Here is a 24,722-nt window from a genome sequence, read left to right as displayed (position 1 = left end):
TTGTATTTTTTTTTTTTAATTTCTTTAACTTTGTAACCATGATGTTATGCATGAACAATAAAGTACTTTCTCTCTCTCTCTCTCTCTCTATTCAAATTTTGTATCTTATTACTCTTTTGTAATTTTGTTCACTGACGTATTTCTCTGACAAAGTATGTCTTTTAACTTTTATACAAGATTTACAAATACTCTGTAGAAATAAATGAATATCTATCTATCTATCACTATGAATTTAATTCTGAAATCTACCAACCCTGTAATTTGATTTCGAGATAAAAATTCTGACAACAATATCAAACAGATTCAATATTACAACAGGCAAAATATTCAATAAGATGGAATGTTGCATTGAAACGCTGTAAAAAATATAATTTAAGGGTTTTAAGTCATCATTTCATTTATTTGAGCAAAAAAAAAAGTGGCTTGAAACTCCAAATGTGTTTAGTAATGTTTTAAAAATAGTTTTTCTTGTTCTAATAGTGCATTCATTCAAATTTTTTTTCTGTTTGAAGAAATAAAAATTTATTATAATGTTAATAAGAGCTGAAAGAAACGTTAGGTTGGACAAATTGATTCCATTAATTAGCCGTCATGTATACAATGTAAGCTATAGGCTCACGTTAAGAAGAGAATGAGGCCATTTTTGGTAATTTTGTATATCCAACATAACAACGTTAAAATTCCTACTGAAATGCGTTCAACAGCAATGAAACTAGTAACATTTCATTTTGTAAGTTGCTCAACTGACAGTAAAATTTCAGACGTTGCCGAATCGAAAAAAACTCGACAACTGTCAGTCTTTCTTTTCTTTTCAGAACTAATCATTTCTTGTAATAAGACCTGCGTATATTCAATATGCCTAAAGCATTGTCGAAACAGTCGCAACAAATACTAAAAGTATCCAAGGATAATAGCAATAAAACATATCAACAGTACAAAAATATTTGAAAGTTCGAAATAGTGCACATGTTGGCAACGCCGTAACTTGTCATCTTGTGACGTCATTCTTTTCTTAACGTGAACAACCTATATGATTTTACGAAAATTCAAGTGTTGTTATACTTTGGTATAGTCATCAAATTCGTATAAGATCATTCTTTGCTTCAAAAAATGTTTTCCAGTTTACCTGTGACGTTTCGAGTATCTGTTGTCTGATGATGATGTGTCTCATCTAAATATAGAACAAATTTTTTGCAGTTCTTCATTTTGAAAATTCTGAAAGTTTGTTTTACATTTGGGCAACAGAAGTCACCACCAGACACAACAGAAACATGAAATGTTACAGATGAAGTAAGAAAAGGTTTCTGAAGCACAGAATAATCTAGTACATACGTAATAACTATACCGAAGTGAATTATTGAAATAACTGTAGCTCCCATAATTTTTTGTGGAATCCAAGTGACAATCAATGGAAACAGATTGACCAACATAACCCCACAAAAATTAGGTACATCTTTATTTTCGCTTAATTCAAAAATCATGGATGAGAAATCACAGATTTGAACCATTCAACCCTTCTTTTGGAAAATACAACACAATATTGGCCTGATTCACTCAACTGATTCCACGAAAGCCATGAAGGAAATGGATGGACGTTACGTGGGAAGCAGGCCAATTGAGCTGAGGAAAAGTGCGCAGAGGAACAGGTGCACAGATGTGGTGACGAAGAAGGAGATAGAGAAAGCTGCTCTGGTCAATTTGCTGACATCGGCATTTTCGTATTCCAATTAAAATAGTGAATAAGTATATATCTCTCTTTGCTCTGCTTGTATATTGGTGGGGGTAAATTTGTTACAAAGAGTTTTATACTGATACAAACAATTATTGTTTCAATCTCAAAGTAATATTTTGGATAATCTGAACAAACATAAAGGCATTTGATATTTCAATCACTACTTTTTTATGAGAGTGGGAGAACAACAATGGCCACATGATTGAACCCTGCGAACACCGACCAGAAAACTTTTTTCTTCACTCCAACTATTTAATTTAAATTTCAGGTAATTCCAGTTGGGAAGATCGAGAGTTATTTTCAGTCTTAACTGATGGTTTAAAATTTTGTCATCATTTTTCAAGAAATGGAAAACTCCAAACATTTCTCATACACTGAAATGAGACCTCAAAACTCCTTTTATAAAATCAAATAGTCTTGGGTTAACCCAAAGACACTTTAGAGAAATGTTTGATCGGTCCAAGATTTTTGTAGAGCTATTTTAAATCGGTTTGGACAAATGACGAATCAAAAAATTGATGTATCTCATGACTCCAAGTTTCCAAATCAAAATCATTGAGGAGTACTTTCAATATCCAGGCAGATTTAACAGAGTCACTAGCATTTGCAATCATATTCATAAAAAACTTGGAAAACTCGAAAAATGTGTCATACACTGAAATGAGACCTCAAAACTCCTTTTATAAAATCAAAACTCCTTTTATAAAATCAAATAGTCGTGGGTAAACTCAAAGACACTTTAGAGAAATATTTGGTCAGTCCAAGATTTTTGTAGAACTGTTTTCAATCGGTTTTGACGAATGCCAAATCAAAAAATTAATAAGTCTCATAAAGTTTCCAAAACAAAATCATTGAGAAGTACTTTCAATATCCAAGCAGATTCAACAGAGTTACTAGCATTTGCAATCATATTCATAAACAAAAACCAAAAAACTTGGAAAACTCGAAACATTTCTCATACACTGAAATGAGACCTCAAAACTCCTTTTATAAAATCAAAACTTCTTTTATAAAATCAAATAGTCGTGGGTAAACTCAAAGACACTTTAGAGAAATGTTTGGTCAGTCCAAGATTTTTGTAGAACTATTTTCAATCAGTTTAGACAAATGCTAAATAAAAAAATTAAGAAGTATCATCAAGTTTCCAAATCAAAATCATTGAGGAGTACTTTCAATATCCGGGCAGATTTAACAGAGTCACTAGCATTTGCAATCATATTCATAAAAAACTTGGAAAACTCGAAAAATGTGTCATACACTGAAATAAGACCTCAAAACTCCGTTTATAAAATCAAAACTCCTTTTATAAAATCAAATAGTCGTGGGTAAACTCAAAGACACTTTAGAGAAATGTTTGGTCAGTCCAAGATTTTTGTAGAACTATTTTCAATCAGTTTGGACGAATGCCAAATAAAAAAATTTAGAAGTATCATCAAGTTTCCAAATCAAAATCATTGAGGAGTAGTTTCAATATCCGCGCAGATTTAACAGAGTCACTAGCATTTGCAATCATATTCATAAAAAACTTGGAAAACTCGAAAAATGTGTCATACACTGAAATGAGACCTCAAAACTCCTTTTATAAAATCAAAACTCCTTTTATAAAATCAAATAGTCGTGGGTAAACTCAAAGACACTTTAGAGAAATGTTTGGTCAGTCCAAGATTTTTGTAGAACTATTTTCAATCAGTTTAGACAAATGCTAAATAAAAAAATTAAGAAGTATCATCAAGTTTCCAAATCAAAATCATTGAGGAGTACTTTCAATATCCAGGCAGATTTAACAGAGTCACTAGCATTTGCAATCATATTCATAAAAAACTTGGAAAACTCGAAAAATGTGTCATACACTGAAATGAGACCTCAAAACTCCTTTTATAAAATCAAAACTCCTTTTATAAAATCAAATAGTCGTGGGTAAACTCAAAGACACTTTAGAGAAATGTTTGGTCAGTCCAAGATTTTTGTAGAACTATTTTCAATCAGTTTAGACAAATGCTAAATAAAAAAATTAAGAAGTATCATCAAGTTTCCAAATCAAAATCATTGAGGAGTACTTTCAATATCCAGGCAGATTTAACAGTCACTAGCATTTGCAATCATATTCATAAAAAACTTGGAAAACTCGAAAAATGTGTCATACATTGAAATGAAACCTCAAAACTCCTTTTATAAAAATCAAAACTCCTTTTATAAAATCAAATAGTCGTGGGTTAACTCAAAGACACTTTAGAGAAATGTTTGGTCAGTCCAAGATTTTTGTAGAACTATTTTCAATCAATTTGGACGAATGCCAAATAAAAAAATTAAGAAGTATCATCAAGTTTCCAAATCAAAATCATTGAGGAGTACTTTCAATATCCAGGCAGATTTAACAGAGTCACTAGCATTTGCAATCATATTCATAAAAAACTTGGAAAACTCGAAAAATGTGTCATACACTGAAATGAGACCTCAAAACTCCTTTTATAAAATCAAAACTCCTTTTATAAAATCAAATAGTCGTGGGTAAACTCAAAGACACTTTAGAGAAATATTTGGTCAGTCCAAGATTTTTGTAGAACTGTTTTCAATCGGTTTTGACGAATGCCAAATCAAAAAATTAATAAGTCTCATAAAGTTTCCAAAACAAAATCATTGAGAAGTACTTTCAATATCCAAGCAGATTCAACAGAGTTACTAGCATTTGCAATCATATTCATAAACAAAAACCAAAAAACTTGGAAAACTCGAAACATTTCTCATACACTGAAATGAGACCTCAAAACTCCTTTTATAAAATCAAAACTTCTTTTATAAAATCAAATAGTCGTGGGTAAACTCAAAGACACTTTAGAGAAATGTTTGGTCAGTCCAAGATTTTTGTAGAACTATTTTCAATCAGTTTAGACAAATGCTAAATAAAAAAATTAAGAAGTATCATCAAGTTTCCAAATCAAAATCATTGAGGAGTACTTTCAATATCCAGGCAGATTTAACAGTCACTAGCATTTGCAATCATATTCATAAAAAACTTGGAAAACTCGAAAAATGTGTCATACATTGAAATGAAACCTCAAAACTCCTTTTATAAAAATCAAAACTCCTTTTATAAAATCAAATAGTCGTGGGTTAACTCAAAGACACTTTAGAGAAATGTTTGGTCAGTCCAAGATTTTTGTAGAACTATTTTCAATCAATTTGGACGAATGCCAAATAAAAAAATTAAGAAGTATCATCAAGTTTCCAAATCAAAATCATTGAGGAGTACTTTCAATATCCAGGCAGATTTAACAGAGTCACTAGCATTTGCAATCATATTCATAAAAAACTTGGAAAACTCGAAAAATGTGTCATACACTGAAATGAGACCTCAAAACTCCTTTTATAAAATCAAAACTCCTTTTATAAAATCAAATAGTCGTGGGTAAACTCAAAGACACTTTAGAGAAATGTTTGGTCAGTCCAAGATTTTTGTAGAACTGTTTTCAATCGGTTTTGACGAATGCCAAATCAAAAAATTAATAAGTCTCATAAAGTTTCCAAAACAAAATCATTGAGAAGTACTTTCAATATCCAGGCAGAATCAACAGTCACTTGCATTTGCGATCACATTCATACCAAACAAACATTAAACGTACAGAACAAGAGCAGCACACCGCAAAACGAGAAGTATTTTCATAAATGCATGCTACGTGATTTAACGACAGCCTTCGGTGAGTTGGCGCCTGTTATCCTGAGCCAAGACTTGGACGGAGTGCTGGTCCTTCGCGGCTGGTCCAGGTCGAAGGAAGAATTCAAGGAGACGTTCAGGAAGACCTTTGATTTGGGTTTGTGGCTATTCCAGCTGAAAAATTCAATACAATTCAATATTTATTTTGGTTCTAAAGCTATGACCATCTGATGATGCCAACTAAGTAGGCGAAACATTGAGTAGCTTTCAATTCAAAAAAACAACTTATTTTTTTAATTAGGTAAGGGTTGTTATGTAAACGATGAGGGACTTATAGGTCAATCAATTTCTGTTGAACTGAAGTCTTCTTGATTTCTTTCAGCAGAAAATTTACGAAAAAAATTGGAAATACTTTCAATTGTTGAGGAAGCAATAAGTTTATTTGTTGAGGCCAAAGAGAAATATGAGGATATTTTGGACATCCACACAAACATAAGTTTCTCAAAAATGTTATTTTTTGAAATACCCATGAAAAAAAACCCTTCCTGAAACACCTCTCGTCTCACCTCTCTCTCTCCTCAGTGGAGTACAAGCTCACGGTGTGATGCCATTTGTAAATATTTGGATATTTCTTACTATCTAATTGCACTTCCGCATAACAGAGGGCGTTGAATACTTCACAGTCTAGTTTCGTAGGGCAATCCCTGAAAAATATATCAGTAAAAATCAAACAGTGACAAAGAATCAATGAACGAGCACGATCCGGGGGCAATCTCAACTCACCCTTCTAAAAATATGTCGTGCTTTGGTAGTTCTGTGTCATTGAATTCATCGTCAGAATCCGATTCGCATTCCAATAAGCTAGGACTAGAGGGAGGCGTATAAAACTTGTCTTCATCCAAGTCTGGATCTTCATCAGTACTTATTTCTACGTCGTCGTGGCCATTGCTCAATTTATATCCGTTCGGAACTGAAATAAAAGGTTTATAATGGAATAGAAAATTCATATAATAACTGTAAAAATATCATACGGCAAGAAAAACAAACCTCGATCATTTGTAATAGCAGGAAACATTTTAAATTACAATTTTGTTGAAATGTAGCGCAACTATGTATTCCTTTGTCCTCAGTCTACCAATCATAATTGATTTTTTATAAGATATAACCTCAACGTTTTCCAACATATCTTACATGCAAAATCGTTCATTAGCCACGTTAACGAGCCGCACATTTCACAAGTTTGACAAAAACAGAAGCAGGTGCAAACATATCAACAGCAAGCCGAATATATAAACTAATCTGTCGTCAACTTATTGAATACTCGCACCCACTATTTCTCAATATCAAACGAAGGGCCTTGAAAACAATTAAAGTATATGAAACAACGGCTATAAGGAAAATAACAAGATTAAGGCATCCCAATAACCCCAAACACAACCCTCTCAACCCTCTGCTGTACCAACTCACTGGTATTATCCCTATTGAGGAAAGACTACCGTCACTTACTCAGAAGTTTGCTAGAAAAGACGACAATGTAGAAATCATTAGAAACTATGCTGCGACAAAAAACCCCCACGCAAGAGTACGACATTGATACCCAACAGAAACACTGTTAGAAAAATTATCACAACTTTATCAATTAAACTATTTCATATTGTAAAATAAGCTATGTTATTTCAAAGCAACTTTGTTACACGGGCGGAAGGACTTCGGTCGATAGCCAGTTGAACAAATTTGTAATTTTGTTCAATAAATTACAATTATTATTATTATAATAATGCAAAATATTTGAATATTGAAAACCCAATGCAATACACAAGACATTATTTTTGCAGATCTTCTGAAAGCTTGTAAAATCTGAGGCAGACAAACTAACATTGAAATGCCACGGAGGATGCAAATCTTGAACCGTAGCCAAAGGCTACATTGATGAATCATTTTCTGAAAAACTGGAAGAGCAACTCAAATTCTGGAAGGTGAACTTAGTACCATTACTGGAAACTTGACCACAATTTGAAAGTTTTGAGTGAAGAACACACAAGCAGAAATAATAATAATAATAGTCGCCTTTTCTTCTCACATAAATTGTACACTTTATACTTGTGACCATGAGCTAATAGACAGGAGAAAAGTGCGGAATTCATTTCATTTGGAGACAAGACCTCCAAGGAAACGTTCTTCCTCTCAACCCCAAAAATGCTGCCCTAACTTTAGCAACGTTATCGAAATAGCATCATTACATTAGCATTAGCATCATTACATATCCTTCCATGAATGATTTCAAGTTTATATAGAAAAAAAAAACAACGAAAAAGGGAAAAAAGTTCAGATTGGCCAAAAAGATATTTCTTGTAGTTTAATTTGAATTTTGTGAACGATAGAAGTTTAAGTTCCAGGGGTTCCAGAGTTGTATGTGGTGCATATTTGACGTGAAAAACAACGTTTAAAAATTCAGTTTTAAACTTTGGTGGCGTTAATGTACCTCTCAATTTAACATTATGAATATCAGAGCGAAATGTGTTTTTTTTTTTTTGGTAATTATAATTTTGTGGAACAAACATGAAAAAGTCTTCTTCTGTGCCGTTACTAAGTGGTAGGAAATCATAATGAAGAAAAGAGAATTGAAACTTTCTATATTTTTTACCACTTTTATTTGTAACTAACGTTACTACAGTTTCGTCCTATACGGACATTTTTAAACTTATCAATCAATCAATGTACTTTATTGTCTAAGAGGAAAGACTCTTGTTGACAAAGCATGGTTTACATGTACAATATGCCCATTAATTTGTCAGTGATTTATATAAAATGGTTAAAATTTGCAGATATAAACAATAGATAATACATATATCTTTGGTCTAGTTGTAAAAAGAACAAAAAATAAAAATATATAGGTAAAAATATATAATTTATTCTTTCCTTTTTTTCATCTTTCGATGAAATTACACATAAATATAGAATACAAATAATTTAATCTTATAGATAAAATCAAAAAACTACAGTTAGCCCAAGATACTGTCACTATAATACTCCTGCAGGCTGTAGTATCCTTTAGTTAAAAATATGCTTTTGACGGTTTTCCGAAAGATTCTCGGGCATGACATTGGCTCGGCAGATGATTGAAGAGTTTTTTACTCTCAAATATGAGAGAGTGTTTGGTTAATGTCGTTTTTGGTAGGGGTAGGGGTAAGTCGTCTTTTTGACGAGTATTATATGGTCTTACAATTATCATATTAGATATTTTCTTATGCATCAAGCACACTGTCTCAAGGATAAAAATACTGTATAGGGTCAGAATTCCATGTTTTATAAAAAGTGGTTTACAGTGATCCCTGGACTTAGCTTTTGATAAATATCTGAGAGCTCTTTTTTGTAAGACAAATACTGAGCTCATTAGGCTAGGTTTTTGTTCATGGTCCTTACATGGTCATCAAATAATAATTTATCATCAATGTATATACCTAAGAATTTTATGCTGGTATTATTATTTATGATTTGTTCATTCAAGGTCAGATTTTCATAATTGAACTTGAAGGTCAGGATTTTGGTTTCTATTTCCATTGAAGCAAAGATAGTTTGAGTCACACCAGGTTTTAACTTTCTGTGGGTCTAGAAAGATACGCTCTTTCAGAATTTCTATATCACTTCCATGCCATAGTATCATGGTATCGTCTGCAAACATGGTAAAGGTTCCATGTATATCAATCTTACTAAGGTCATTAATGTAAATAAGGAAAAGAATTGGACCAAGAACGGGTCCTTGGGGAACTCACCAGTTTATTTTTGAGATATCAGAGGAACAATTCGGCAATTTGACAATCTGATTTCAGTCGAGTGTCATTCCTCTGAATCCATAGCAATATAATTTTTTGAGCAGTACTCTGTGATTAACACAGTCCTTATAGAACAAAACTGCACTAACGCTAGTTACAAATAAAAGTAGTAAAAAACATAGAAAGTTTCAATTATCTTTTCTTCATCTTCTCCCTTTCCATATTCAACCATTCAACAGTAATTAGTTCATTTGAAGTTTTTTCACGTCTTCGAACACCATATATCAGTCTTCGGCAAAATAAAAAATATATATAATGGAATCGACCGATACTTGTTGAAAATCCATAATGTATGCAAGAAACGCTCCATTGTGAGACAAACAGTTTTACAAAAACGGAACACGTGTTCTGCTATACATTAGCCTCTTCAGGCATAGATACGTCTGAAGAAGCTATACTGTACAGAAACACGTGTTGCGTTTTTGTAAAACTGTTTAGTGAAAATCTCACACCAAAGTGTTTCTTGAATAAAATTCACAAAATTATTGGCAATAAGGTTTGTCCAATTACTATAGCAAATTGCTCTAATTGTGATAATAAAATTGATATTACCTCAAAAAAAGTAATAATTGAAAGACATTTGAGACAATTATCTTGAAAATTTTTTGGGCAATATTTACAAGTTGCACCTAGTAAAAATCTATCTATATAATAATAATAATAATAATTTTATTGCAATATGATCTACAAGTGGACACAGCAAAAGTCAAACTTTCGAGAAGTTAATTCTCATTTACCCTGGAATTACCAATTTTAAAATTAACAGATTTTAATGTATCATCATCGACAAATTACAGTTGAAAATTATATAAATTAAAGAGTTTTTCAAAAATATTTATGATAAACAATATTAACATAGCTATTTTTGTTAATGATTTTCGTAACAAATTTCAAATTAGCCAGCAGTTAAACGAATAGTAGCATTTATGTCTCAAGTAAGAAATGACTGAACTTCTAAACTTCTTGAAGACTGTGATATTTTTAAGTTCCTTCGGTAGAGAACTATATGCTTTTATTGCCTGATAGTAAGCTCTTTTCTCATAATATGTTGAGTTATGGCTGGGAATAGCTAGTTCGTTATATTGTCTGGTGTTAATATGCATATTATTCGAATATTGACCACTATTTCTGGGAAACAGGTATGGATAGTTTTTTACGAAACAGACAAGAGCCAAGAAGTACAACGAGGGCACTGTCAAAATATCAAGTTTACAGAAGAACTCTTTACAAGAGCTTCTTTGATCGAGATTTAGGATACATCTCAGGATTCTTTTTTGACTAACAAATATTTTTTGTGAATATACTGAATAACCCCAAAATATAATACGATATGAAATCAATGACTGCACATGTGCATAGTAATATGTTCTCAGGCTACAAACAGAGACTTGATCCCTTAAGTATCGTATCACACCACAAATAGAGCTTAATCTGTTATTCAATAAATTTATATGGGTTTGCCAAAAATTATATTGAAAGAATGACCTTGAAATAAGTGGTTAAATTTTGTCATTATCCCAATTTGGTACATTTTCAGTCACTTATCCATATGCAGCCGATTCTATAATGCCTTATCGAAAGTGAACGAATAGACTCACCAGCAGGGGGATCTCCATCATCGAAACTCAGCCTCCTCGGTACATTTTCCTCCTCGTTCTTGAGCGGAATCCTCCCGCTGTTCTTGAAACTCACGCTCCTCGACAAGCTATTCCTCTTGTTCGACTTCCTCGCGTGGTACACGCACCCGCACGCCTCCGCCTCCTCCCAATCCCTTAGGCACTCGTCTCGCGACCCGCCATCCCCCTCGAAACTCCTCGACAGCCCGTTCAGCACGTAGTGGAGAAGGCAAATCAGCTGCTTCTTGCGCATCGTCGGTTTGCGCAGCTCCGAGGTCGGTTCGCGCATGTCGCGATGACCTTCATCATCCGAAGAGAAACAATCGACGCTCTTCGCGGCCGCGTCGAAGAGATTTTCCAGTCGGGCGCGCAGAGATGCACAGATCTCATCTTTCGCCCAAGCGCACATCTTCCGGCCGATGAGGAGACCGATACGCGAGTGGATTTTCTGGAAGTTGACGAGCGCGAATCGCGCGTCCTCCATGTAGCTCGTCGTCAGTAGTTCTAACTGCTTCACTTGCGTCTCGAGGTTTTGTAGGACAGTGCCTTCGTCGCAGAATACGTTGAGGATGTCGTTCGAGATGCGGTTGGCGAATACCTGATAACAATGATAAGAAAGTGAGACTTGTATATGGGGTCTTCCAACAGGAACTTCCGAACTTTGACAATTGATAACGGCCATCTTGTTGAAGCTACATCTGTCAAATTAGTTGTCATACAGACTTTTGCCCAACCTACAGCAAATTCAAATCCAAGATAGAGTGGATGTAATAGAGTTCAATGTAACGTGCCCTACGCACGTTATATTGAAAAACCCAAGAATTGGCCAGGGTCGTATTCAGAACCAACATCTTGTTGATCGCAAATGCTATATCATACCTAGGAAAACTTTTTTATAATAACGAGTGAAATTCACGAGTTTTGCAGTTTAACGGGAAAAATGCAGATATGTGTAATATAAAAAGATTTTCATTGGATTTTTCACAGCGCACTCAAGCATTATATGAAAAGAGACGTAATTATTTCTTTATTGATAATTTTTATTTTATGTAAAATCAAAAGGAATATTAATCAAAATTATTCAACTGGATGAATTTGTCTCTTCATCAGTAGTGTCATCCTCACCAATCTGAATTATCAGTGGCTCGATTTGTGCCTCTATTATGTTATCAAGCTACCACATCTTTGTCTTGACTTCCGATATCACATGCCGAACACACTTCTCCCATTTCTCCGCTGTGACTCTTTTCAAAGCCTCATCAAAAAGTACTTTGAGATCTGTAAATTTGAACGTGGTGTTATGCTGAGCTACAAAATTCTTCACATCCGCCCATATTAACTCCATGGGATTGAGCTCGCAGTGGTATGGAGGCAGGCGAATGACAATTTTGTTTTGGCCTGCTGCTATCTCATCGACTTGGTATTCAAGCTTGCGCTCCTTGACAATTTTTAGTGGCTGTACTCCTAGCATTGAGTCTTCAAAGCTAATATTCTTTGATCGCAGCCAATTTTGGATTTCAACCTTCTTTGAAGACGTTGTCGGAATCTTCTCTAACCGTCGCGAATGATAAGGTGCATTGTCCATTAAAATTACAGCATTATCCTCCAGATGGGGTAGAACTTTGGAAAACCACTGTTCGAAAGATTCACCGTTCATTTCTTAGTGATAATCTCCAGTTTTCTTCGACTCGAAACACCACAGCCCTTCAGCAACAAACCCATTCTCATTGCCGATTTGACAAATAATACCTTTACCTAAGTAAAGTACCTTACCTAAGTAAGGTATGTAAGTAAATAAAACAAATACGAGGATTACTTTTTATATATTGAGATTGAGGCAGGTGTTAATATAAATATAAGTTTACCTGATGGATTTGTTAATCCGGTGAATAGTCCATCTAGAAAGGCCCTCCTAGATGAGGTCACAGTTTCATCGACCCATACTTTAGGGGTAGTATGACCAGCATTAACCCAGGTTTCATCCATATAATAAATTGTTCTCTGTTGTTCCCTATAATATTTAATTTTAGTCAAATACTCTCTCCTCCATAACACAATTTCCTCTCTATCCAAAACTATTGCGCTCTCGTTTTTTCCATACAAAATTCGAATGTTTCAATACTTTATTTAATGTTGACCGCTTAAAACTTGGCAATAAAACATCTTCATTTATTTCTGTGAGTACTTTGTCTATCGTGGGTATTTCATTTCTGAAAAAGTACTCATGCACTTTCCTCCTGATTGCATGTTTATCAGCATCATTTATTGATTTTATAATGGTTTGACGATTCTGATTTGTATTCGGTTTGGAAAATGTATGATTTTGTTTATATTCCCGTAAAACATTGTAAATCGAAGCGCAACACACTCCAATTTTATCGGAAACTTTCCATACGACTTCGTCGACTGTCGATGTCTCAATTTCTTCCATCTCTTTCTTGAACACATTTAAAATCACTTCTTTCATCTCAACACCCAAATTTTTTTTTTGGATCGTTTCCTGGCTGGACTCAGAGGATAGCTCACAGTGTCATCAGCAGTGTCTGTACACTGGACATCTTGGAAAACAATTTTAAACAATATACTATAACGCACGCCACACAAACGACTGATTACAACCCTGTGCTGGTACCGAACTCGTACCAAGAAGGTGAATTCACCAATGAACGCTGCCCTTTCCATCTGATACTGGACGATCACGTGAACATCACGCTTCGGTTTTGTTTTACTCTATCTTGGATTTGGATAGACTTTAATCAAAATAATACATGGTGGGAAAGAAAGGTTTTGACTTTCTTCTTCTCCATCTTTATACAAAGAAATGTGGAAGTCTTCCAAAGAAAGGAGAAAATTGAAATAAACAAAAAATACTTTTTCCAATTCAGTTTTTCCCGCAAACAATAAATATAGAGTCGAATCAGATATCATTCATGGGATTGCTACACAATATAGCGAATGGAAGAGATACAATTTCACTTAGATGGAACACTGTCATCCTCAATGGTGGACATCGGATGTTTCGGAATAAGACATTATTGCCTCTTCAGCACCAATTTGAATAACATTACAAGCACTCAATTCATTCATAAAATTATGACTTTATGTCACGGACGAGTTAAATCTACTCATGTCAACAATGACAGTACATAACAACATCTATTTGCTTATTTGATTCAATCCCAGCCAAAGGAATCCTGTTTAAATTGAAAGGGGTATATTCTGAGATGAGATTCATTTTTGTTATTCAATATTTACATGAAAGTTGTTATTAGGAGAGGGCTGTGTATTCCAGTTTGTGTTTGTTTCCTTGCATGATCTACACATCTTTGTGAAGAGTTCATTTCGAAAGTAACTGCTTTCTTCTTTTCTTTGAAAGATACCCACATTGTTCTGTATAAAGATGAAAAAGTAGAAAGCTCAAACCTTTCTATATGGCCCTTTCAATTCAATACATGGTGATTGTTACAATGTTATCTTGGAAACCAATAAAAAAATTAAAATGATTGATAGATAGATATCCTTTATTAGTTCTTTGTAATAAAAAACCTTTTCAGGTGTAGAACATGTCAATTACAGTAAACATTACAGAAGTAGCAACAAGGTTATATAGTTACAAGTATATAACCTTGTTATATACATATGTTATATGTATATAACAAGGTTATCACAGTGAATATATTAGATACAGAACACTAACATATAAATCTATATGTAGGGTTCAAAAGAGACTAAACTACATCACAATGCAGAATGATACGACATGAAATATTCAACGCGAACAACATCAGTTTAAATTATCATTGAAGAATTCTTACAGCGAATAATAAGCTTTGGAGAGAAGCAAAGTTTTCAATTTATTCTTCATTATCATAGAAGACAAAGTTCTGAGAGATTCAGGTATCTTGTTATAAATATTAATGATTGAAAAAGGTATATTCTTTTGAAGATAGGTCAAATGTGTCTTTATATTCAAAAGTTAATTTTTGTTTTGTGTGTTGTGGGTATGGTTCCTATTACGATTCGCAAAAAGAGATATATTTTCTTTGACAAATACCACAGATTCATAAATATAGAGACTTATTAGTGTTAATATTTTTTCTCTACGAATATTTTTTACAGCTTTCTCTCTGAGAAAGGTTGAATATTTTTCTGAGACACCATTTTTGCAATATGAATATTTTTTGTGTATGTGCAGACATTCCCCAGAACATAATGCCATATCTGATATGACTCTGAATATAACCATTATATGCTAACATCGTAGCCTCAGTGGATATATTTTGTGAAATTATTTTCAGGGCATAGCAGTACCTTAACATTTGTGTTGCCACTTTATTTATGTGGCTCTTCCAGTCTAGCTTTGAGTCAATTATATTTTCAAGAAAGTAAAGTTGGGTCACTGGTTCTAAAATAGTTACACCATCACTAAAAGTATTATTTGTGCCGTTTTGGGTAAAAGATATGATTTGTGTCTTGTTTTTGTTCAGTTTGAGATTGTGTGATGTAAAGTACTCCAGAATCTTTAGTTCGAAAAAGATATTTGCCTGTAGGTAGTTGTGATCGGTTGAACTGAAAACCACAGAACAGTCATCGGCATACTGAACCATGTATTCATTAACAACTTCAGGCACATTGTTTGTGTAAAGAATGTATAGTAGTGGGCCCAACACTGACCCCTGGGTTACACCTCTTACAATATATAGCATTTCTGATTTCATTAGATTTCCATCAGTATCCCTTTCAGTAACACATTGCTGTCTATTTTTCAAATAGGACGTAATTAGTTCAAGTGGCGCCCTCTGATACCGTAGAACGACAGTTTTGTGATCAGTAATTTATAGTCAACACTGTCAAAAGCCTTGGACAAGTCCAGATTGACAGCTGTTGTAGCGTTTTTACTATTGATAGATTCAATTACCTTACATAGAACTTGATAGTTAGCTCGATTAGTAGATTTCTTTCTACTAAATCCATTCTGCATATCACTTAGATTATTATTCTCTAGATACGTGATCAGTCTGTTGTACATTATTTTTTCAAAGATTTTACTAACATTTGACAATATTGCAATGGGCCTTTAGTTGATTATTTCTTGTTTATTTTCCTTTTTTAAGATAGCTTTGACATGTGCAATAGTAATTTCTAATTTGAAATCAATGAGGTCATGTTAGTTTGAGGAAATAACCCCGTGAAGTAATCAATCACCCGCATAAAGAGTGTCACACCTACCTGGCACGCCTTGTCCAAATAATTAATAGAATCGCTGTCGCTGATACGGTCCAATTTGACGGAAGGCTGAGGCTCCGCACTGTCGCTCAACCGACAACTCGAAAATGCCAAGCACAAATTCGACACAGGACTCAGCACTTCATCACCGTTCAACTCCTTAGCCCCCTCATTAGAATCTTCCGTCCTAGAATTTTCCGGGTCGGCGAATCTCTCCTGCAAGTACTTCTCCAAGGCATCCAACCCCTCTTCGGAGGAAATGTCCAGGAAACTACCAAGGAAAGGCCAGTACTCTTTCCAGTTGACGTCGAATTCATTGGCGAGGCGCTTTCCAATTCTCTCGAGCCCCTTTCGTGGGTCTTTGAAACGCAGCGAAGACACGTTCAGCAGGTCCTTTGGTGTTTTGTTGGGCGAATTGAAGTGTAGCGAGCGAGGGGGAGTCTTCCATACCCTGCGGAACTCCCGGGCGTTCTTCTGATCCATCGGGCCAGCATACGCGTGGATTTCCAGGCGAGGGGTTAGAGGGTTCGAATTCAGCACCTGGAAAGACAGTTTATGTTCAAAAATGATGATGAGAAGAGTCCTGTTTTCAAGTCTCTCTCTCTACCGGGGCTCTCAAAATAACGGGAGTGCTACATGGGCTGAGAAGTCTCGGGTCTAACACATAGATGGCGCTAGTCAGAGACAACAATAAAACGTTGGTTTGCTGACTTTAAACGTAGTCGTAGAGACAGATGATGTAGAACGCAGTGGACGTCCAAATGTGGCAGTAAAAGAAGAAAATTTAAAAATAATCCACAAAATTGTTTTGAATGATCGAAAAGTGAAGTTGCGTGAGTTAGCTGACATTGTAAAGATATCAAAAAAAACCAATGTATCAATTTGGTTTTAGGGAAAAAAGAAATACAACCCACCCTATAGTAATTGTAACATCTAACGTACAACAGCACGCATGACCAACCTACACTCTGCGGCGCTATTTTTGGATATCAATAAAGCTTTTGATAGCGTTTGGTATTAAGGAATGTTATATAAACTTCCCGAATTGAACACCCCAATCCATCTTCTCTGTATAATAAAACAATATTTTGAGAACAGAACCCACACCGTCAGAGTCAGAAATTCATTCTCCAAAAAATTTGCTCCCCAACAAGGAGTTCCACAAGGCTCTCAATTATCTCCAATTCTCTATAATATATACTGCCATGATATATACAATCACAACTTGGAAGACAAGAACGAATTTAATGAAAACCTTTACATCTTACAGTATGCAGATGACACTGCCTTAGTTTCACACAACCGCACGCTAGCACTAGCAATAGAGGAACTGCAAAATCTCGTCGACAGGACAACGCTCTGGTTCAATAAATGGAGATTGAGACCAAACCCGGAAAAATCACAATTTATAATTTTTCATCAAGACCCTTCAGAGACGCTACCAACAATAAAAATGGTAACTATCAGACCTAGGAAACCGCTTTGCCAAAAATGAAACTAACTTGGAGACTTTTTTTTGTACCTTGGGAGCTGTCTGACTTGTCCATTTAGTCCAAGTCTCCAGAAAACACTGCAGTCTCTTGGGCTTATTGTGTTTATTCTCCCATCTTTTCATGACACCCATTCCATCAGTCTCGTTCCCTGTACTAGTGTCGGATGTTCGTCATATTCTTCTGGGCGTAATTTTGTACGTTCATATATTGCCTGCCTTCTGTGATTCAGTGCCTCACATTCGCATAAGATGTGTAGAGCTGTTTCTATCCCTTCGTTGCATAATCTGCAGCTGAGGTCTCCGTTGTACAGCCCCATTTTATTCAGGTGTCCTCTAAGCGGACAATGACCGGTTAGTAACCCTGTTATTATTCTGAGCCGTTCCCTACTATATTGAAGTAGTTCTTCGGTTCCTTTCTCGGACGGTTCCCTAATGAAGGTTCTACTGTGTTTGTTGCCAAGTACTTTTGATCAGTACTCTGTGTGCTTCTTATTGGTCCATGTCCTAATCTGGTTTCGTACCAATGATTTTGGTACCCCCAGAACCTATATATGAAGTTGATGATCCGCGTCTAGGGCATTCATCAGCTTTATCATTACCTGTGATTTCCGAATGTCCTGGTACCCAGTACAAAGTTAATTTGTTCCTGTTTGCAAGTTCATTCAGTTCTTCGTGGCATTCCCAGACCAGTTTTGATGTCACCTTCGGGTTTGTCAGAGCCCCTAGTGCGCTCTTGCTGTCTGTAAATACATTGATCCGCTCATTTCTTTGAGGTCTCAATTTAATAAGCCTTGCATACTGCAAGATAGCATACACTTCCGCCTGAAAGACGGATGTGTATAGTCCTAGCGGATAGCTGTAGTTTAGATTTCTATCCGCTCGGTATATTCCAGCTCCCGTTCCATGTTTGGTCTTCGATCCATCTGTATACCAGGTGTTTTTTCCAAACATGTTTTCGGGATGACTAATGGTCTTCCACTCTTCACGGCTTATGATTTTGGCCGTGTGTGTTAAAAGTGTACTTCGGTGTCATGTGATCCGTGCACATATTCAATATGTGCTCCTCCACTTGTTCCGAAATTTCTGTTCGGTCCGATCTTTTGTAGTTCGGTGAGTTTTCCGGTCTGAATTGACCAATCCTGGCCTCCCCCATTATCACAAAGTGTAAAGGAGGTAGATTCCAGAGTGTCTCCCATGCAGCTGTTGGGGTAGTTCTCATTGCTCCCGTCATTCCCAAACATGCAAGTCTTTGCACCTTGCCTAGTTTGTTGATGGCGGTCGCCTGCTTGATCTTTGGCCACCAGACCAGAGATGCGTATGTTACCATGGGTTTAACCACCATCGTGTATAGCCAATATACCATGTCTGGTTTAAGCCCCCATGTTTTTCCATAGGTACGTCTGGCGAGCAACAGTGCTACCTCCGCTTTCCTCTTTATCCTGTCCACGTGTTCGTTCCAGGTCAGTTTGGAATCTAGGATTACTCCCAGATATTTAACCTCCCCCGACACTTGTATTTCTTCACCTCGAAGTTTTAGAGGTCCGAGACCCTCCGTTTTAATCCTCTTGGTGAATTCTACTATGGTCGATTTGGAAGGGCTTATGTTAAGCCCTTCTTCGGTCCATCTTGTTATAATGTTCAGGGCCTGTTGCATGCATCCCTTCACTACATTATTGTATTTACCCTGGACTAAGATGACTAAGTCGTCTACATAGCCCAGTGCTTTATACCCATTATGGTCCAAGAGACATAGTAGCTCGTCCATTACAAGGTTCCATAACAGAGGAGATAGAACCCCCCTGAGGACAGCCCCTTACTACCCGTGCCACGACTGTTTCCCCCATAATGGTTGTATATACCAATCTTCCCCTAAATATGCAGTCTATCCACCTACAGCTTGCCTTGTCGATTCCTCTTCTTACAACAAAACCATTCCATAGACTTCAGTTCTTTAAGATTAGTTAGACAAGTTAATAACAACAGGAAACTAGATGCCTATGACAGTGTGAAAATAAGTAAACGTAATAATATTATGAATAACGATAACGGACCAATACCAAATAGCATACTATATAGCTTGTTGAAATAATATTGTTGGGTTTACTGATTACTACAAAAAGACACATTGTAAATATATTTAGATAGGCAATATTGTGAAACTAATTTTATATAACTGAAAATTGTTCTATATATACCTGTAACATTTAAACATACATAAGGACATATTGTAAATAATAGAAAGGCCAATTGTAAAATTAATTTAGGGTGGTACACTTGTATGGGTGGTATTACTGATTACCTACCTGTATGATGTACCTGATTAGTATAAGTAGCTTTAGTTTCGAGTAATTATTAGTTTTACCTTCCTCTTAAAGATGATCACTTGGTGATCGAAACACGTGTCGAGGTGTAAAAATAACGATTTGGTGTTGGGGAAAAAATTCCGGTAATATTGATTCCTCTTCTCCTCGATGCTTGGATGATTGATTCTAACGACGTATTATCAAATGCGCCCTCAATGTCCAAGAAAGCAGCTAAAAGTACTTCCTTGTTTTTGTGATGATTGATTCTAACGACGTATTATCAAATGCGCCCTCAATGTCCAAGAAAGCAGCTAAAAGTACTTCCTTGTTTTTGTAAGTATATTCTACTTTTTCTGTTACCCGACATAGAGCCGTTTCTGTTGACATACCTGACCTGTATGCATATTGGTCTCGATGTAATGGTCTGATAGCCAGTGATACGTCCCTGATATGCCTGTCAAGTAATTTTTCTAGCGTTTTCAACGCAAATGACATGAGACTGATTGATCTCAAAGCCTTGGCCGAGTCCTGCCCGATTTTCCCCGGTTTCGGAATAAAGGTGGCCCTGATCAGTCTTCAAATTTTTGGTATGTGTCCCAGTGCTAAGCTTGCCCTGAGAATTATACACAATTTTTTGAAAAGTGCTTCCGGTCCCTTTTGAAGCATTTGGAAACCCTACAGGCATTATGTAGGGAAGGACAAACATCCAAATTCAAATACCCGGAAAATACTATTAGGGAAAACATATAAAATATTTTATTCTTGTCAGAAATATAATGTACTTCAAATCTATTATGTAAGCATATGTAAAAATTACTGCAAATATTTAAAAATTGTACACTGGCTGAAGGACTTCCGTCGATGGCCCGTTGGTGATCACCAATAAATGACATTTATTATTATTATTATATAATAACGTTTTGATGATTTTGGGCAGTGTTTGGCCTTGTTTGAACATAACAAACCGGAATTTTTGCATCTATATGTGACAATGGATGAAACATGGATCCATCACTTCACTCTGGAATCAAAACGATCCTCATCTGAGTGGAGAGCAACTGGTGAAGCGCCTAAAGCGCCCGAAAGTACAGCAATCGGTTGGAAAGGTTATGGCCTTGGTATTTTGGGATGTGCGTGATGTAATATTCATCAATTATCTTGAGAAGGGAAACACCATCAACAGTGAATATTACACAGTGTTATTGGAGCGTGTTTGAAGGCCCAAATTGCAAAAAAAAGATCTTGTATGGCAAAGAAATAAAACTTGTTTCATCAAGACAATACACTGTGTCATAAGTCATTCGAAACAATGGCAAAACTACATGATATGCTCCCACATCCATCGCATTTTCCAGATTTGGCTCGCAGCGACTACTGGCTGTTCGCCGAACTCAAAAAAAAAGTGCTCACCGGTAAGAAATGTCGCAATAAAGGCGAGTAAAAACTTAGAAAAGATCAATTTTTACCACAGAAAAATAATTTGAAATCATAACCTCACCCCAACGGTAGTAAAATGTCAGGTAACAGAGACGTCCTAACCCTGAAAAGTATTTTTGATGAAATAATAGACATTCCCACATTTCTCCTATATTCCAAATCAACACTTTACGCTAATGATCTTTCCAAACTCGTTTCAAAAGAATCATTTCATGAATCATTTTTATGTAATTTTGTCCTACCTTGATATGTTTTTCCATTCTTTACATAATATAACAATGTATATAATCATATTTAAAAATGTTTTACTGGTGTGAAATACCATTTCCCACAAGTCATCTTTAAACATATTTTTGTCAATATCTCAGTGTTGTATTTTTATTTTTTATCATGTTTGTGTTTCATGTCAACTTATCACGGTTTTCAATAGAATTTATCAATAACATATCAACAAAAAGTAAGATATTTCCTGGAAGTCATTATATCATTTATATCACATATAGTAATTGCGTTACTGGAAGGTGTAAAAAACTTTCATATAAACATTATATCAATAATGTCGAAAACAATATAAAGTCGAATCCAAAAACATTCTGGAGATTTGTAAATGATAAGCGGAAAAATTATGATCTTCCAGGCAAAATACTCTTACAGAACCAATATGAAAACTACCTAGACGGAGTTGTCAATCTTTTTGCAAATCGTTTTTCCTGTGTTCACTTGTCACATAATATGTACATATGCCCAATTATGTGTTTGATAAATGTATCAATTTTGGCAATGTTGAGATCAGCATTGTAGAGGTAATTGAAAGAGTCAACTTTATACCAGCCAAGTTTTCCTTCAGTTCAGATATTTATTGAAAAATACAATCACAACACGTGTTGCTAGCACAGTAGCTTTTTCCAGTGTATGAATAAATGTGGTGTGGTTTTTGTGTCGTGGTTTTTGTAAAACTCTTCATAGTGTAAATATTACAATAACCTATTAATTGTTATGGATTTTCATCAAGTATAAGCCAGTTCTATTCAATTAGGTAATAATAATCCTACACAAAATGATCACTTACCAAAAAATAGCAAACAAGTGCCATAACCACTTATCGCAAGTTAACTTTTATAGGTGACTTTTTTGTATGTTCGGGAAATTGTTATAATGAATTCGCCAATAACAGAAGTGAGATCAAAATGAAATTTTCAACTGTGGGTTGACAAGAGAGCATTAGAACAAACTGTCACTTACCGGTGGTTTTGATGGAGAAAACGGCTCTCCTATTAGTGGCGCCATGCTATTATCCTCAGCCCTCAAAACTGGAACGTAATAGCTGTCCTTCAATAACATCTCAATTTTTCTCTTAGCTGCTGCTATGTTATCACCTTCCGCCCTTTCGCAAATAATCTAAAACAAATACAGTGAACCATCTGGATATTTTGTAATCGTAAAAAAAATCAGTATTGCTCACCTGCTCAGCCAGTTTGTTGAACTTATTTCTCAGCGTCTTATCACATTGAGGAAAAGAAACCAGGATTTCCACCACTTCTGTGCTGCCATGTTTAGAAGCAAAGTGCAAAGGTGTCTCATTCAGACCCTTGTTAGGGGTATTCAGGTACAAATCAAGAAGAATAGCTGTCCTATCCTCAGCATTTTGCTGATTATCGTCTCCGTAGAGGAGCTTGATGAATTCTGTGTTAGATATGGTGCTGAGAATCAGCTCTGCTATCTCCGCGTTCTTTGATTTAGCTGCCACGTGCAAGGCGTTATAACGAGGCCCCTCCTAACAAAGGACATTACTTTTTCAAAATTCAAAGTCAAAATATGCTTTATTGTTGCAAGATTCACATCTTAATGACAAAGCTTAGTCACAAATAAATGGTAAAATAAACCATATCATTCAATCAATCAATTTATTCATTGAAAACAAAACATTCAACGTTTTTATTTTCATAGTATTGAAAAAACACATGCATCTGAACTGAAAAATAAAAGATATTGAGTACATAATTACATATATGTAAAGTTAGGAAATAAAATAAATACTTATACTAAATATCAAAAAGTGTAAACTTTGTCAAAGCTATTTTCTGGGTTTTTGGCCATGTTCTGCAGATTGTTTTGCCTGAAGTTTTGTCTACTACTGCGGTAGTAGTCTGCAGTGGGGTACAGAAACAGTACCCCACAAAACGATTCTATACGTTGCTATACTATGAAAGTTTGCAAAGTAAACTATTTTGGATGCTTGGTTTGTCAAAATTGTTTTCACTCTATACAATATTCTGCTGAATGGAGCTTCTTACTCAAATTTAGTTTTGGGTTCGTTTATATTCCAAAAAATTTTAGTGACTTTTCTCTGTATTGTTCTTGTTTGACTGGATTAGGCTTTGGTTTACTACAAAAGTATATTTGGAGTAAACCAAATATTCTGTCTATTGTCTTAGATTGCTTTAATCTTTACCTTTCACTAGAAAAGTAATTTCATATGCACATACACTTGTTGCTTAAACCCTGATACTTTTGAGGTCGTTTGTGAAGATGATGAACAGACTTGTCCCTAAAATAGAACCTTGAGGCACTCATTGAGTTGTCTGAGATATGTGACTGTATAAGCAGTCACATGAATTTTGGGATATTCGTTAATGAATTGAACTACATCATTGGCAAAAATCAAATAGAAAAAAAGGACCTAGAATTGATCCTTGTGGAATGCCTTCATTCAAGTAGCTAGTGTCCTAACAATTTCACTGAAGGTTATACAAATAATACAGACCTGTAATATAGAGGGAGTGTCTCCGCTGCTGACGAGGTAACGAGGGTTCTGCCATATTATGTCTCTCACAAATTTAACATTCCCGTTTTCAATAGCCTTCCTCAACTCGACCAACTCTTGGGGCTTAGGTCCTTTGAAGGGACTCGCCTTTTCGCCAACAGCTTGGCTCGTTTCAGTTTTCGGAACCCCGTTGACTGTTGTGTTGTTATTAGGAAACTCTGAACCGTTCAGGGCGAATTCTAGCGCCTCGTGATAAAACTGAAAAGCCTTAAACCTAGATTTTTTGTTCTTCTTAGCTACTTTCAAAGCTTCCACTTTGTCGTCAAAAACGTTAGGGACACCGTTGTGGTCTTTGTTGTCGTTGGGAGTGAAAACTCCATAATATATCAGGCTCGGGGTGTCCTTCATGTCGGATGATTTTTTTGGGTCCATCAGAGGAGTAATTTTTGTTTAAAAGGATTACATTACAGTTATTTTCGCTTAAAACACGTTCACTAAACAATTATACAACTACAAAAACATGCACAAAAAATACTACATTTGTCACGGAGTTTAATAAGGTCAACTGTATTTTGAAGTCAGTTAGTAGTTTCTCCAGTGCTACACGTCCTAATTTTTTGCTTCTGTTTACAATCAACACGTCAAACAACGTCCTTCCTTCCAGGTT

General features: G+C 35.4%; 1 protein-coding gene across 1 annotated transcript; it reads right to left on the bottom strand.

The window, feature by feature from the left end:
• Window positions 1-24,722, bottom strand: Ankle2 (ankyrin repeat and LEM domain-containing protein 2). The gene is made up of 8 exons (XM_023157183.2): window positions 24,056-24,722; window positions 22,754-23,065; window positions 22,534-22,689; window positions 16,063-16,599; window positions 10,816-11,431; window positions 6,168-6,354; window positions 5,951-6,088; window positions 1-5,558 (listed from the first exon to the last, which is right to left on the bottom strand). Exons 1-8 carry the CDS (start codon window positions 24,485-24,487, stop codon window positions 5,390-5,392), a joined length of 2,547 nt encoding a protein of 848 aa, XP_023012951.2. The 5' UTR covers window positions 24,488-24,722; the 3' UTR covers window positions 1-5,389.

This window comes from Leptinotarsa decemlineata, unplaced genomic scaffold, assembly GCF_025532065.1.
Source record: "Leptinotarsa decemlineata unplaced genomic scaffold, Ldec_3_MD MMD2_tig00026328_RagTag_RagTag, whole genome shotgun sequence".
Lineage (NCBI taxonomy): Eukaryota > Metazoa > Arthropoda > Insecta > Coleoptera > Chrysomelidae > Leptinotarsa > Leptinotarsa decemlineata.
The sequence above is the reverse complement of the archived record's forward strand: the minus strand, read 5'-3'. Positions and strand labels throughout refer to the sequence as shown.

Excerpts from the sequence above, each read along its gene's own strand:
- Ankle2 (XM_023157183.2), bottom strand. The coding sequence starts at position 24,487 with ATGGACCCAAAAAAATCATCCGACATGAAGGACACCCCGAGCCTGATA. Across the intron at positions 16,600-22,533 it reads TTTCTCCATCAAAACCACCG|GTGCTGAATTCGAACCCTCT; the intron begins GTAAGTGACAGT and ends CTGTCTTTCCAG. Across the intron at positions 6,355-10,815 it reads TGATGGAGATCCCCCTGCTG|TTCCGAACGGATATAAATTG; the intron begins GTGAGTCTATTC and ends CTTTTATTTCAG.